Genomic DNA, 16,887 nt, shown 5'->3' with positions numbered 1-16,887 from the left:
CTTTGTTCTATATAAAGTTTCCGTCCGCGTTTTGCGCGTGTGTGTGCAAATGCACATTAGCAGCATCGGTCTGAGTGTGAGCGTGTGTCAGAATATGCGTATAGATCCGTCATAAACCACACACAGTAATAATATAAACGTATTTGTGATCCGGTGTGTGTGGGATGGAGGTTCTGGCGGGGGGAGGGGGCGGACGGCCGCAACTCGCCGTACAAACCGTGACTAAACCGCTTTTTTCCAAACACATTTTTTTCGTTTTTTTTTCCTCTTCTCGTTTTAACACTATTTTTATCCAAACGGCCGAAGAAACGGTGTCCGCGGCGTACGCGACCGCCGTTTCTCGTTTCGTATATGACAAATTAGTTTTAAATCCGCTTCCGGTGTATCATAATAAATATGTATATAACGCTCCAGCCCGGAGAAGACGCGAACGCATGTTACAATATTGTTATTATTATTATTATCATCAACGCGCCGCCCGGCTCGAACATATTAATATCATATAATAATAATGTACACTGCACTGCAATATTGTAATATCTCGGCGGGCCGCCCGCAATCGCATTATTATTATGCGACCGTCGAGTTTTCTATGCGTTTTCAGTTTTTTTTTCTTCTTATCAATGCCGACAAAAAATTAATCGTTTAACAAAACTATGTGTGCGTTACAATAGTATTATATACCGCCGCCGCTTTCGTCATTCGAATATTATAATATTAATATAATATATACCTATACCTATAATATCGTGTATTATATAATAATATTATCATCTTCACGCTTTCGAGTGTGGTGTCGTCGTAGTAGCACTCGATATCGCGATGCAATTATGTTCCAATCGCGGCACTCACCTCCGACGGTAATAATAATTACACGTCCGACAAATAAACGTGGAAAAAATGCGCATTCTTGCCTGTCGCGATAAAAATCGCGAGCTATAAGTCTTGTAAATACATATTGTGTACTACAACGGCCGATACACTCTAACTGTATTACCGGCGGCGAAACAATGTACCGCCTATATATTATATACCTACGGATCTAACAGTAAAGATTTCCTAACCACCCACTTATACCGCGGTTACGGATTATAGACCATTACTATATTATGCTGACCGTGTGCACTGTGCAGCTACCAACCAGCTACTTCGCAACGAAATCACGATCGATTTTATGAATCGCGGCGGCGCCAAACGATCGCTATCTGAGCGACCGGTTTCGAACACAACTTTATTTGATACATTTTAAAACGTACTCAGCTCGTTTCGAAATATAATAGCAATAATTTATCGTAATAATTAACTAATGTCCTCAATATTATTTGTACGTATTTTCGTTTGCGCGAACGTATGTGACGCACCAGAGCGCCTATGATAATATTATTATCATCGTATATGTTGTGTTTAGAGTGGACGGTGTGAAAACGTCGTTGACTGCTGCAAATCCGATCGGATATAATATTATAATAATTATCTACCATACGACACTGTGTAGAGCCGCCCGTATAGAGGATGTGTGAAATATTATGTTGACATTGTGTTTAATCTGTTTGACAAAACACACTATGTTTAATACTATAATACGCTATATACTTCCCACATGGTATTTTATTGTATTTCATTGGCATTAGGGTTCTACGATAAAGCAAACAATGCTTCCTTAAAATCCTTGCTTTTTGTATATCGTTAACGTATAAATTTTAAAATGTGTCGGACACACAAATACCCAATAATACCCTATTTTTTTTTTTTACGACCGCAAATAATTATAATATTATTATAGTTCAAGTCGATTGTGTTATTTATTAACACGGTGCAGTTGCTTTCGGGATAATAGACGCGCTTAGTTCAAATGTATTTTTAAGCGAAAATTAAAAAAAAAAAAAAAAAAAAAAAAAATAACAATGAAACCCATAAAACACCGTCCATTGTCGCTCTCAAAACTCCTCGTTATTGTCTCGAACTAATTGTGTCGCTGCTCTGCACTCGTTATTCATTTGTTTGTGACCCTCCCGTTAGAATGGGTTTATTATTATTTTTCGACAAAAACACATCTCTTAATTACACCTATTTAAGCCGTATATAGCCGTTTTCGTGTCGGTCACAGCAGTCAGTGTTTGGTCCGTCTTTGCAAGGTCGTCAACGTCACCATAATATGCTGTAGGTACGCATACAACAGTTGTAGGTACCTATATCAGCTGGTTTATTTTCTTTCGGTTGTTTGAAAAAAATAATAATTTGTTTTATCTAAAATCCTGTTCGTTTTTTCTTCGGTTTCGGTTCACGTAAAAATAACTAACCCCCTTCGAACCTCCGGCTTATTATGCGCACGCAGAGCGTGTATCTTTTAGGGGTCTTGACGGACAATTAGCTCGAGACTGACGAAAAGGTTAAGTCGTCATGGGGTCGGCACGGATCGTTTGGCTGTTTCAACAGCGGGAGGGTGGAGGGAGGATGCGCGTCACCTTATCATCATGTTTTTATCAAACTATACGCGCGGACGACGGCGACGCAGGGTTATCTGCTCCGTATCATCTACAAACGATGCTTCTTCTTTCTTCGGACCGTATTTTTTTTCTGTCAATCGCTATTTATATCGCGTAGTATAGTATTCTCCGCAGCGCACACGTTTTCCCTCGTTTGTGAGTGATTCAAATATATCAGCCCCGCCGCTTTTCCGACCCGATCTCGTGCGATTCGGTCCGTTTTTGGCCGTGCGTAACATTCTGTCACTCCGCGAAAACGATTTTCCTTCCACTCGGCACGTTTTTCCTATTATTAAACGCCTATTAAATATTATGATATGCACACGCACCATTTTTACGGTCGTACTTTGTCGTGCGCATTATTTTATTATGTTTGCAGTCTTGCACGTCACATGTGTACACAATAGCTATATATATCATATGTTGTACATATAATAATAGACTTCAAAGCAAACAGTCTATTGTTACGCCGCCGCGACAATGGCCATCAGCTGAGTGCACTTGTGCAACGTGGCCAATTGCTCTGATTATATAGATATATCGATTACTTCCGGTGCAGGCGTATGTGATCCCTACTTATATAATATTGTGCGTCGGCTGTTCGGAGCTCGCGCAGTTATCATATCCTAGTCCCGAACCGGACACGACGACTAAACATACTTTTCAAGGCATGCTTCCTGTTTTTTTTTCTATTTGCTTTTGAATTGCATTTTTTCTCCGTCCCGAAATCATCCTCTCACGCGTCGATGCAATGTGCGTGTTAGAACGCCGTCGACGCAACGCGTGCCACCGCTTTTAGTAGCTAAATGCTTATTATGTTTTTAATGCGCTTTGCTATTTTAATATCAATTGTTGCGTTGAGATCGTTTTATCCGAGCTGTTACCATTGATAATAATGGTAGGTATACAACGTATGCCGAGTGCACCGCGGCGCTGTGAAATATGGCAAATATTATTTACGAAATTACTATAATATTGTATTGTTAATTGGGCAGTTAGTAGAGCTTAAATCAATCACGAACAGAGCTTATTATGTATTATTATTATTACAGTTGATAGGTAGGTGCTGAAAATCGCATTAACAATCCCGCGGGATAGGTATACCTATAATATAATATTAATATAATATAATGAGATAAAACAGTATTGGTTATTACTATATTATTATGATCTGTTTTTAAGACCTCTATTTTTATTACACATTTGTACATTTGTACCCGATCAATGTATACCTTGCCCCGAATGTTTCTTTAATTAACAAAATTAAATATTGTGAATTATTGTGAGCGAATATTTTATATTCGATGTTCACTTGCGAAAACAATTTTATCAAATATTTTGTATTTGTAAATGTGATAATATTGACGTCGCCGCGGTTCTATTGTATATAAAATAAAATACAGAAATCTATGAAATTTTTCGATCCGTACACTAGCTGCACATCACAATAATATACTCTTCCGTCTTTTTTATGTCTTCCGGACGAAATACTTAACATTTTATGCGACATCCGACCGTTAATGCGTCTTATATACATCGGTTCCCTATAGTTTGTACCGTATATATGTGTTCGTGGTTGAGTGTATGTGTACTGGTCGTCGATCTTATATATTATAGTTCACGTGCAAGCACAGAGGATGTTCACCGGAGCAATATCGTAGTCGGTTTATCATTCAGCAGACGGTCCGCATTTGCTTTTTGATGGAAACAAAACACATACACTCGCGCCGCGGGTTGAATAGTGTACACACTTTGAGAAAGAAACGTCGCCACCGCCACGCCGTATATAATATATTATTATATATATATGTATGGTGCAGGATCTGACGATGAATAATGGATGATGTTCACCATCGGCGTTTTTGTTTCCTTTGCAGCTGAAAAATAATAAAAAGAAAAGAAAAGATATGGAGAAAGAAGAAAAGAAAAATAACTTTGCGATTTTCCCGGACCGCCGCCGCGACCACGACTGCGCCACACTGCCAACATATATATTATATAATATTATATGTATGTATATACGTGTCTGTGTGTTATTGGGACACATATACTTATACTATGTTATATATATATATCGAAAAAAATGTATGTGTGTATACAAAAGTAAAAAATTGGTTTCTGTTTGCGCAGTGTCTGTATATATTGGCGTCGTGTCGAGTATATAATATCTGACATTGTGCGAACGAGCGCGCCTGTGCAACTTTGGGTGATTTGTGTGTGAGCAGAGGATGTGGTATATACATATATTGATATATATATATATATATATACGAGGGCTCTTGTAAACGTATACAATATAATGTTAAAGTATATAAAATACTCGACCGTTTACCGGATCATTTGTCATTGACAAAAAAAAAAATGCTCTTGTATACAAGCGGCCTCGGACGTGTAAAAAAATAAGGGAGAAAATAATCTAAAAAGGGGGAATCGACAAATAATGTTGGTTTATTTATTGTATATATTTTTCGCTTTAATTGTCACGACGCCTTTATATTGTGTGTCTAAGTGAATGTCTACACACAAAAACCCTTTATATACCATACGCCGTATACAAAAACTACCTATATATTGTATTTTCCTCGACGCGTTTCGTTGTCCGTATTTCTCGCGTCAATGCGGACTTGCAGGTGTCTATTAAATATATAGGTACTATATACCTATATCGCCACAGTTCGTTTTAATTGTTATATTCCATGGACGTTCGATATATTTTGCTGTTTTTAATTATAGATAGGTAGTCACAAAATTATGTGAAATTCTATTTTCAGTATCGTTTTTGTAAAATATAGTTGTGATAAATAATATTACAATAATATGTATACATAGGTCATATAAGTAAACTGTGTTACGCGTATAATTATTATACAATTAAAAAATAATTTTATTTACTTTGTTTTAAGCACGTGTATTAGGTATCATTAAGTTTAAAAACATTTTAATTTATTGCTTTGATTGTGTGTTGTTCTTAAATATTTCAAGATCGAAATAAATCACGGTGGCTTTGAAACTTTTTCGGTTTTTATAAAAATTTGTACATAGAACGAGTGGCTGCAAGACGAACGTTTGCGCCAACCGAATTCGTGTATCTCGCGAGCGCGTCAGTGACGTGACACCTCTTGTCTGGCGTCTATTTTATTATTATCATATATTTTTTTTTTTTTTTGAGTATGTTTAGAAAAATGCATCAATTCTGTCGCCACGACGACGCAGAGGAGGTGGACTACGATATATTAATTTGAGTTCTGTTTTATTGCCGCGGCCGAAAACAACCACCGGACAATATTATAATATATTAAATATATATACATATAATATAACCACACGTCGACGTTGTCCGGGAAATTTACGAGCCCATAAAATTGTGTACCACATTTATCATCGACGCATATATACATATATATTTATTATTATTATCATCGGCCGTGGCGCGATTGCAGCGGCGTTGTTACCGCGTTACTTATTGTTGAGGCGCTGAAGACAAATAAATAATTACACAATAAAAGCAGTACATTTGTATAAAATATATCACTTGTTGAAATTCGTAGAGCAGTGCAGTTTTCTAACACGTAGTAAAACGTCCGCCGCGACCAGTCTGACCGTTTATTTGTTCGTTTTAACTGCTTTGATTTGTGGCCTAAGCCCTCTGCTCCTACATATAATAATATATTATATATATTATATTTTCGCACGTGCAGTATATGAGATCTAGTGGAATTTCCTTTCCGTCACTCTCTCTCTCTATCTGTCTATCTCTATCATCACATACATATATTACACGCCATGCCACGACTAAAACAGAGGACGCACTTATATCTCCGCAAAAAAATAATTAAACTTTTGTATGTATAACGGGCAATTATATGTGTAAAATAAACATTTTACAATTATTATTAATCGATAACGACATAATATTATATTATTATTTATTAACATTATAGTACCTATTGTTGTCTCTGAAGCACTCTGTACACACGCCGTACACAATGTTTCGAGTGTCGTTTTATATGTCTATTGATATAGGAATTAAAGTATTTGTCAATTATAATTATTAAGTCATTATAATACAATATTATATATATATATATATAGGTACACACGCAGTGTTGAGTACCTACCTACGCCATTTCGGCAGAACAAAAAATTAAAAAAAACATTTGGTATAATTAATCTTTCGATATTATCTTTTCATAAAATAATACTCGATGGCAGTATATATTAAGTATAATATTAATATATTATAACCGGCCAACTCCAACACTGAGTGAAATGTTTGTTATTTTTTCTCTCGAAACGCTTTGAGCTTATTTTAACGGTGTTGTTGTTTTTATATATCCTTTTTCGCGAAATAAATAGTCATGAGTACATAATATAAATAATAAGTATATTATATATACATACGAGCGAAGAATATTCAGTCAGTCACATTTCATCTATATTGATTCCTCCCGCGCGGAGAGTGCTGTAGGGCTGTGCAGAGTGTAATAAATATAATCGACCGACGAGCTTTCAAAATGATTAGAAATAATAATATCGTATCGGATATTATATTTTATATAAATAAAAGAAAAAAATTACTATTATAATTATTGTAATAATAAGAGCGAAAACCGTTTGAACCTTTATACAATACGCCCTCAATCAGTAGATTACGCGTATTTATTTTTGTCAATGCTGCGCATTTGTGCAGGATTCGTTTGAGGTGACGTTTCTCTATTCATCGTCGAGAATTCATAAATAATAATAATAATAATAATAATAATAATATAATTCTCGTGTGTATGAGAGTGTCTTTATTTATTTTTTCATCTCAACATTTATTGCGCTCAGCTCTCACTCGCGTTTCGCCTCTTGTAGGTACCTACCTACATATAATAGCTGGCAGACATATTATATATCTACTACGTTATATAAAATTTTGAATTTTATTAATCTCGTTTGGATTTTCACGGATCCGTCCTGCAGTCGGTGCCTGCTGCTGCAGGTGCGGTACATCCGCGATTGAATTTTATCGGTTTCGCCTAAAAGTCGCAGGATAATACCGGGACTTTTTGAACCCGCCTAAAAGTATATAGGTGGATATAGGTGTATAGGCTGCGCGCCTGCAAAAAAATAAATAATAAAATGAACGATATGTCATCAAAGCGGTATAAACATATATATATACCCGATAGTCCTGCGCTGACGGGGAGGATTTTTGTGGTTTTTACAATCTCTTTAAAATTCATTCGGTAAACGGTTCGTTGAACCGCACGTGGACGACACACGCCGCCTCGAGGATATGTATATTGTTTATGTCGGTTTTTTTTCCTTTTTTTTATATACACACACGCAGTTTAAATAACTCGGGAAATTTTTAATGGAACGACCGCGGCGGCGACGTTACGTGTAAACATTTTCCTCGTTCGGGTTTGTTGATGCGCGCACGCACGTATATATGCATATAATATTATGTACGCTTATGTATTATTATTATTATTATCACGCGAACAACAATGGCGACGAACGATTTATACCAGTGTTCGAAAATCGTAAAATCAAAATAGGTACAACACTCCATCGTACATATATAATATAATATAATATAATATATATATATTAGTATAGTTTATGTTTAGCTATAGAATATATATAATGTATACAGTGTACACTGAGTCGGTCGGTCGGTATAATACTAGCTGATCAGCACTTTGTAGTCCGTTAAAAATTACAACTTTTAAAAAAATGTGATCGTTAACTCCTTTTAGGCGCAACTCAGCCTAACTGGACAATGTGTGACAGTGCATATCAAGTAGGTAATGTGCTAACATTTGATCTGATGCATATTGGCACCTGATCTGCTCGATTTACCAATGGCAACCAAATGATAAATACTAACTTCTACTAATTATTTTTCCTATAACCAGTAGCAACCATTTAGGTATAAATATTTCCACCGTAAATCTCAAAATCCCCGTTTGAGCACCTCTCCGGGTTGGACCTAAAAATTTCATTAAAATTGGTCGAGGTGTTTCAGAGGAGTGCGACGACAAACACGGTGACACAAGATTTTTATACATTAAATTATTTCATCCATATACGACGAAGCGCCTGCAGTTAACATCTCAAACATAATATAGCGGGATGCCCCTTAGGCCCTGAAGTTTAATATATACCATGGTATACACGGTCGCATATATCATAAACCTAATGTACATATAAGCAAAGGCAGGAGTTTGCCGCAGAGTAATGTGCTGCTTCATTTAAATTAATTATATATAGCAAATATAAGGATGTAAAGCTACACCTACCCTCGCCTCGTTTAAGTGTAGGTGCATAAGTCTGTAGCCTTTTTCTAGGGGTCTATCGATAGTCAATAAAATATATAATATAGTTCAAATGGTGTTCACATATTCTATCGTATACGGTATATGCTATAATATATATGCGAGGTGTGGAAATTAAAAGCAATAATTTTTTATTTACATGAATTCGTATACCCTCATAATACTCTCCACACATGTTATCATCTTTATTTATTATTTAACAATATAGCTACGTTTAAAAACAATTTAGAAAAACTCTCTTATATTTTCTTTAGCAAACAAACAGCATAATAATATAGTGAATGAATAGCATGGTTCACGTAATAAACTATTTTTTTTTAATCATGGCCGTCATAGCTTATCATTTTAAACAAAAAAAAACTTAATGAAAACATCATCCGAACTTTTTTATATGCAAATGGCATTATTGTAAATGTGCCTTGTTGACTTAACACTAACTGTACCTATAACATATTATGTCGGCTGCATCAATAGCCGGCTTGACTCTTCGTGTGTCGCAGGTGGTTCGCGTCGTATTTTAGTATAGGTATTCATAATTGATATACCTGCATGAGATAATACGTTTTCTGAGTGAATCTCTCTGTAATATGTAAGTGTAGAATAGGCCGCAATGGTATGTAGTAAGAGGTGTTAAATATATATATTATGCGTAATAATGTTACCCCATATGAGTGTATAGCCAAAGGCCGACGAAGAAAGGAGTGATCGCGACCTGCAAGCATCTGTAGCACGCTCTTATTTAAATTATTCGTCGAGAACGCGTAATGGGACGTATGTGCGCGTACCTATACATTATTATATCGGAAATTTCTAATTTTATTATTGTGCAGTTTACTATATACATCTGCACCTTATTTATACATATTATAAGCTCAGACATCATCTCGACTCGACGTGTATATGAGGCACTCACCTAATGTTATAATATACGACGACGACGACGACGATGTCACAAGACGACGTGTGCGACGGGAAATTACGTCCATTTCCTGTGTCTTAGCCCCCGTGAAAAACCGACTGTGCGCATATGCACCCGTTCAACATATCCAATTTGCGATCCTTCTGTATAATAAAATATATACATATATAACGCGCAAGAATAATCTCTATTCGCCTGCGAGTGTGTATAAATCGGACCGGCGGAGGCGGCGGCGACCGTCTTGTTATTGAATTACGAAAATTGATTACGGATTTTCGTAAATTATTATTATTATTGCAATAAAATGTTCTTCGTGTATTTGGCGGTCCCAATTAAGGAATATTATGACGTTCAAACGGTTAGATATATGTATATATGATAGGTAATAATAATAATGCGAACATCATAATCTGTGAGTGAGTACCTACGATGAAAAATAAGTCTGCTGATTATAATGCGGGAGTAATATAATATGTTATTATTATAAATTTTAATACATTGATCACGGTTATTGCTGATTCCATTTGCCAGGCGCTTATACGAGCTGCAGACTGCCATTAATCGACGTACCTAGGTACCTGACTAATAATATCATATATTATTATACAATGTATACTGTATAGGTACATAAATAATAAATAATTGTATTTTTTTATCCTGTAATGTTTTTTCGAAACGTTTTTGAGTGATTAAAATAATTATAATATACCTATTATAAAACATTATTATTTGTTGATAGTGGAGTATAACGATATACGTAGGTACATCTCTGGTATATATATATATATATATATATATAATAATAATAATCGATGAGACGTATTAAAGAGAAGTTTGTATTAAAAAAAAAAAATCTCCGTATAACCTGTTGTATATACGTTTTATCTCGATTGTGTGTGACATTTTACAAAGAAAAACTGAATGTCTAAACCACAATTCACTGTGTACGTTGTGGCACGCGCACGCGCGCGCGCGTGTGTGTGTATGTATATTTCAATAATAACAAATTATTATAACTATTAAAACGGCGTGGGCCATTGGAGACAAAAGTATTGTGTGTGTGTGATAATGGTTCAGCGGAAAGACGGCGTACTGTGTATAGAGCGAGAAGAGACCACATAATATTATATTGTCAGCGAGAAACAATACGGATTAATTGCCGATTTCGAAAAAATATGTTTTATCAAAGAAATCCCCAACATTATTCGTGTTGTTTCTCGCACGTCTACAAGTCATTATAATATTATGGTTATTTTTTTTTATACCGGTCATAAAAATCATAAAAATATTATATGCGCATAATCGTTTCAATATATAGGTATAACACTATACCTACATAATAATTTAACATAATGAATTATATTTATATTGTGTTATGAGAGCAACGAGGTCTCTTTGGAACTTATATTCGTATGTAATATACACAACATTACCGTGTTGTATATGCGTCTGCACACGAGAGAGCGATCGAGTGTGCGTGTGTGCAAGATAGAGAGAGAGAAAGAGTGAGCGAGCCAATGTGAGAAGGATTAAAAAAAATTTAAGTTACAAGGTGTGAGGGTCATCGTTTATTATTATTATAATTTTTTATGTACAAAAATAATCGTCAATAAATTCAATAAAAAAATAACAATGATTGATACTCTCGTTTATAATGTGTGTATTATATATATATTCGCGTTTTATCTCTTTCAATTGGTGTTTTGTTAGATTCAAGTCCGGCGTTAGTATATTATATTATATTATGTTATCGAGCCGTTGCTCGAGCTGATAACCTCTGAAAAAAAATAATGTACTGCATATGTATATACAGTACACATACACACACATTATTATTATGTGCGTGTGTGGGAATACTGTTTTATTTTATAGGTCGCGTATATTATTACCTAAGTATGTAATTTTTTTCAGCAGTTTTTGTTAATATATACGACAGTATGAACAGTTGTCTTTAATCGCGTGGCTGCAGTTATAAAATATAATATGGTCGCGGGTGTGTTTCGTATGTATATTATTATCATTATTATCATACATACGTTGACGCGAATTTGTAAGAACGTCACGGAACAGACGATATTTTCATGCGTGTCGTGCCAATTAAAAAGTTGTTGAGATTTCGCGAATTCAGTGATGGATTATTATTTATTTTTACCGATTTCGCGCGTTGGGACGTTGAGGTATTAAATAAAAAATATCGTTCCGACCCGTTCGGCTTGTATATTATTATAATACCTACGCGTTGAACACATTTAAATAATTAAATGTATATCGGATGGTATATCTTATTTTTATTCGACTCGACGCTGCAGTAACGTCAATCACGATAAAAGATCGTCGTCTACGTAGATTTAATTTAAATATATATATATATATATATATACTATAAGCTGTATCTTTTCCCTTTAAATTGCCTTTATATATTCGTATTTTTAGTGCAGTTACACACAAATATACACATACCTGCGTAGACTTTTTGACCTCTAACGCGATCGTTACGCGTAACCTTCTCCTTTGACTCTGAAATACGTTTTCATTTCGTTCGCGTGCGGCACGTACATATATATATATATTATATTGGTATGCATTGTAACGCAATTCGAATCGAAATGTCGTCGGAAAAACGAATAATAATAATAATAGTAATAAAATAATATATAATGATAAAATACGGCTACCGACTACCGCGGTAGTGTAGCGTGTAAGTATACACCGCGAGAGAGTATATTAATTGAGTGAGTCGAAGAGAGAGAGAGAGAGAGAGAGAGAGAGAACGGATTCAATTTGTTCGCGTCATCGAACCGTTTCAAGAACGCCACGTGAAAATGCGAGAAAAAAAATCGATTGTCTAATATGATAAATCAAACAAAAAGTGTTTGCTCGTGATAAATTGAAGAGGCGCGCTCGAAAAGCAGATTTTATTGTTCTCGCGATTTTTTTTAACATTATTTCGAGTTCTTCAGAAAATCGTTTCAATAAATACGCGCATTATTGTCTGGTCGCAATGGAAATTGCATGTGCACTATTTTTTTTTTTCACGAACTATTCGGCTCTGGATCAGTGTGAGCTGCACGCGACAATATTATTATGACGTGCGTATATAATATTATATTGCATAATATATATATAATAATATGCAGGATATAATATGGATGACACCTCCCACGAATATTTTATGTTTTTTTTCCTCGTCCACCACGCGCTTCATATTATAATGTATTGTACTGTGTCACGGTAAAATCATGATGACGAGTGACACACAATATTTATGATAATAATAGTATAACAATGCGATGATATGACATAAATTGTTGCTCGCGCGTGCGTTCGACCGGATCCGGCAGATTTTCGTTTAAACTGACCTTTTACAACAATAATATGCATTATACGATAACATAATAACGTCAACGATGGGAAGGCTTAAGAGGACTGCATAATGTGACATGAATCTATACTAATCGCGGGTATATCTGGTCAAAGTCTTTTATGATCCGACCCGAGTGCCCTCTGTGACACTTTTATGATGTCCGAACAATACAAACAAAAACCGCGTTTCGTAAACCTTCAAGAACCGAAAACGATTTCAAATATTGTTACGGCGGAGTGTATTATAATATTATACAATACAATATTGTATTATACAAATTATAAATTATTTTCAATACAACCTACCCCGTGTCACTTCTTTATATTAAATTATATATGCGTTATTTGTTGATAAACCATCATCACCTTAGCCCCCGAAAAAGTATCGTGTAAATATCTATATAGGTCAGGCTCTATTATGTATTTCGAATTGTATTTGCATCGATTGACAAGATACAGTTATGAACACATTATATTATAATGTCATAGGACAAAGGCAACAAAACAACGAAACCGACATTATACGTACTATATTAGTTACAAGAGTTGCAAGTCAGAGACCCATCGACTAAAATAATTATGTACCTAACTACTTTTGTAACTATACTATACGAAATGTCTCCACTTTGCGGCAAGTGAAAATTATATGATCAATATTGTGTATTATTTAGTTTTTTTAGCAGCGATCCGCGTTTTTGTCTGAAAGTACCTACACTGGTACTTATGTACGTTACTATATTATATAAATGCATATTTTAATGTTTTCTAATTTTAATTTCGGTTATATACCTAACCGAATTACGCATATAGTGTGACGTATTACTTATGTACCTGTGTTATTTGTTGTCTTTGCAGTGTAATGTCATCGAAACGTAAATCGCCGCCGTCCAAGTTGCTGGAGAACGCCGCGAGCGCACCCGACACGACAACGACGGCCGAGACAACAGTTGCAACCACGACCGCGGTCGAAGAGAACGGTAACGGCAGCAGTAGCGGCCACTCAGACGACGGTCACGCCTGCGGTAACGGTACCGAAGTCGTCGACAACTGCAGCGAAACGACCATGGAAACTGCCACGGCCACAGCGTCGGCCGTGCAGACGACGGACAGGAGCTGCGGCAGCCCAGCGATGGCCAACAGCCCTCCGCCGTCATCAACGGCTACCCGGCCGGCCAGCAGCAGTGGTGGCACGTCCCCCTCGCCGTCGTCGGACAGCGAGAACAGCAGCAGCGGCGGCGGCCGGTACGCTTCCGGTTCGTCTCCCGTAGGCGGCACCGGTGGCCGACAGTCGTCCAACAACAACAACAGCTATAACAACAGCAACAAACGCCAGCGCACCGAAAGTCCCTCGTCCGCAGCGGGGTCTGCTGCGGCCGCGGCCGCTGTGGCCGCTCTCAGGGCGTCGCCGTTCGCCGCGTACGCCAGACAACACAACACGGGATCGCCGCCTCAACACCAGCCGTCCGCACATCCACCACCGCATATCGCGTCGTTTTTAACGCTTAACCATGGCGCCGCTTTCTACGAGACAGCCGTTGCCGCGGCAGCGTACGAACGGGCGTTCATGAACGCCGGCGGCCATCACATCCAGCAGCAGCAGCAGCAGCAGCAACAGCAGCAACAGCAGCAACAGCAACAGCAACAACAGTACCATCACATGATGGACAGCGTTCAGGCTGCGGCGGTGGCCGCCGCTGCGGCTGCTGGTTCGTCGTATTTCGACATCGAACATCGTCTACTCCGCGGCAAGGGTGCGAGCGCCGACGATGCCGACAAACTCGCCCATCTCATGCACCTGAACAACAACACGTTCATGCACAACCACAATAACAACAACAACAATAACAACAACAACAACGTGATGTCCCCGATCGGCGGACCGACCGCGGCCAAGCGAACCATGGACGACGTGCTCAAGAAACTCTCGTCGAAAACGACCTTCAGAGACGAACACGGTGTCACGGCGTCCGCCCGTTCCGATTCGCCTCCGCACAAGACCAGGTCAGTGCATATACTTCATTATAGTTTAGCTAAATTTAATTGCCTATGAAACACTATTCAGTTTTTGGTGTTATCGGTGTGCCGAAACTATAACACGGTCACTCCTGCAGGTGTCCTGAATTTTTGGAACCGCACCTGAAATTTAATAATATTGTTAAGGCGCATTCACAGCTATATATATATGTTGTTTGTCGAATGGTAACTGTATGGTTACAAAAGCAGGTATATCGGTTACCATATATCGGTTTAAGAGTTGAGCTGTAGTCAATAATCCCTGATGTGGTATCGGTTGCATTTGGGTTATTAGTTACTACACGATACCAAATAAAAGCAATGTCCAATCACAATGCTCTGTGTTTGATCGCACGACACGGCACGAAAAACGACGTAGCTGAGAACCCGGATATACAGTGTTGTGGTTCAAAACTGCAACACGAGGATATGAAAATAATAGTTTTATTACTCATAAGTTAGTATATTTACACAATATAATAGGTACCCGCAACAGTGCGGATTCGATGTTTGAATTATTATTTAGTAAGAAGCACCCAACTAGGTGTTAATGAAAAATCCTTTATTGACCGCTCATCGTTTTCGTGGTTTCCGCGGTATTCGATTTTGAGCGATCCCCGATAGGTATTATTCGTTCGTAAAATATTTTAATATAATTATGTATTGCGTGTTTTTCAAGGGTAATAATTAGTATAATACAATATAAGCATATTCGTATGTATATTGTGATGTCGAAATAAAACAAATATGATGGGCCTATATATTATGTGTTTATGTACTCGAGTTTTCGGTGCAGGCAATCCAATAGTCGGCATTATAATATTATAATAATACGCGCGTATTAAAGTTGCAGATATGCGACAGATAAAAAAAAAATAAATATCTTAGCGAACAATTATTGCCGTTTTAAGTATATTTTTTATAGACCACTCGAGAACGTACTATATACTATGACAACGTATAGGTATTTTAATAATATATTGTAGTCCTATTCGTATACTCGAGTGTATGCGCGTGTATTATTGTTCAAACGGCCGCGGCCTACCTACTATTATAATTGTATCGCTTTTCGTCTTTGTCGTCGTCGTCGCCGATTGTTGTGCTGCAGCTAATTAAAACATTATTACAAAGACTTTTGTTTTTCCGAGATATAACATAATTATATAATATACCGCCGACCACTGCGGCAGGTTAGCTTTATGCAGGGTTGCTACGCACTCACTGTTTACCACTATATTACGATCACTTTGTTTTAATGTGCTCTCTAATTATTTGAATGATTTCCCTAAAAATCTCACTTTTTTAAACCTCATTAAATATAAAAAGTGCAGTTTGAAATATTTAAAATATTTAAAGATTTAAAATTTTAATCAATTATGTTTTGTGACTAAATTTATTTATTGGAAAATCAGTGCAAATTTTTTTTTTCAAAAACATAACTTTACTATGTAATATAAATATAATATTTTAATTATTATGAAATTCCCATTTTATAATAATCGCTTAATCGTAGGAATGAAAATTTGTCATAGACCTACATATTATATTAACTCAATAGATCTATGAAATTTGCACACAGCACTGCAGCTAGGTATTGTAAATATTAAAAATAATTGTTTTTTTATTGTTGTGTTATAACTCGTGAGTAATGTATAGTTTAAAAAACAAGTGAACATATTAAATACCGTTGTATTTTTTTTTTTTTTTTGATTAAAAAACTCACTTAAATTAAAATAATACTCACTTTTTACTAGAATTTTACTCACTTGATTGAAAACAA

General features: G+C 36.5%; 1 protein-coding gene across 2 annotated transcripts in view; it reads left to right on the top strand.

The window, feature by feature from the left end:
* LOC100168120 (GATA zinc finger domain-containing protein 10) overlaps positions 1-16,887 on the top strand; it is a 176,149-nt gene that overhangs the window by 121,893 nt on the left and 37,369 nt on the right. For both annotated transcript variants that reach the window (XM_001951936.5, XM_008189362.3), the window contains one exon: positions 13,950-15,095. In XM_001951936.5, the coding sequence (XP_001951971.2) occupies positions 13,950-15,095 (1,146 nt within the window). The remainder of the gene's footprint in view (positions 1-13,949; positions 15,096-16,887) is intronic.

The sequence above is a fragment of the Acyrthosiphon pisum genome, chromosome A1 (assembly GCF_005508785.2).
Source record: "Acyrthosiphon pisum isolate AL4f chromosome A1, pea_aphid_22Mar2018_4r6ur, whole genome shotgun sequence".
Taxonomy (NCBI): Eukaryota; Metazoa; Arthropoda; class Insecta; order Hemiptera; family Aphididae; genus Acyrthosiphon; species Acyrthosiphon pisum.
Note: the sequence above shows the minus strand (reverse complement) of the source record. Positions and strands in the feature narration are given on the sequence as shown.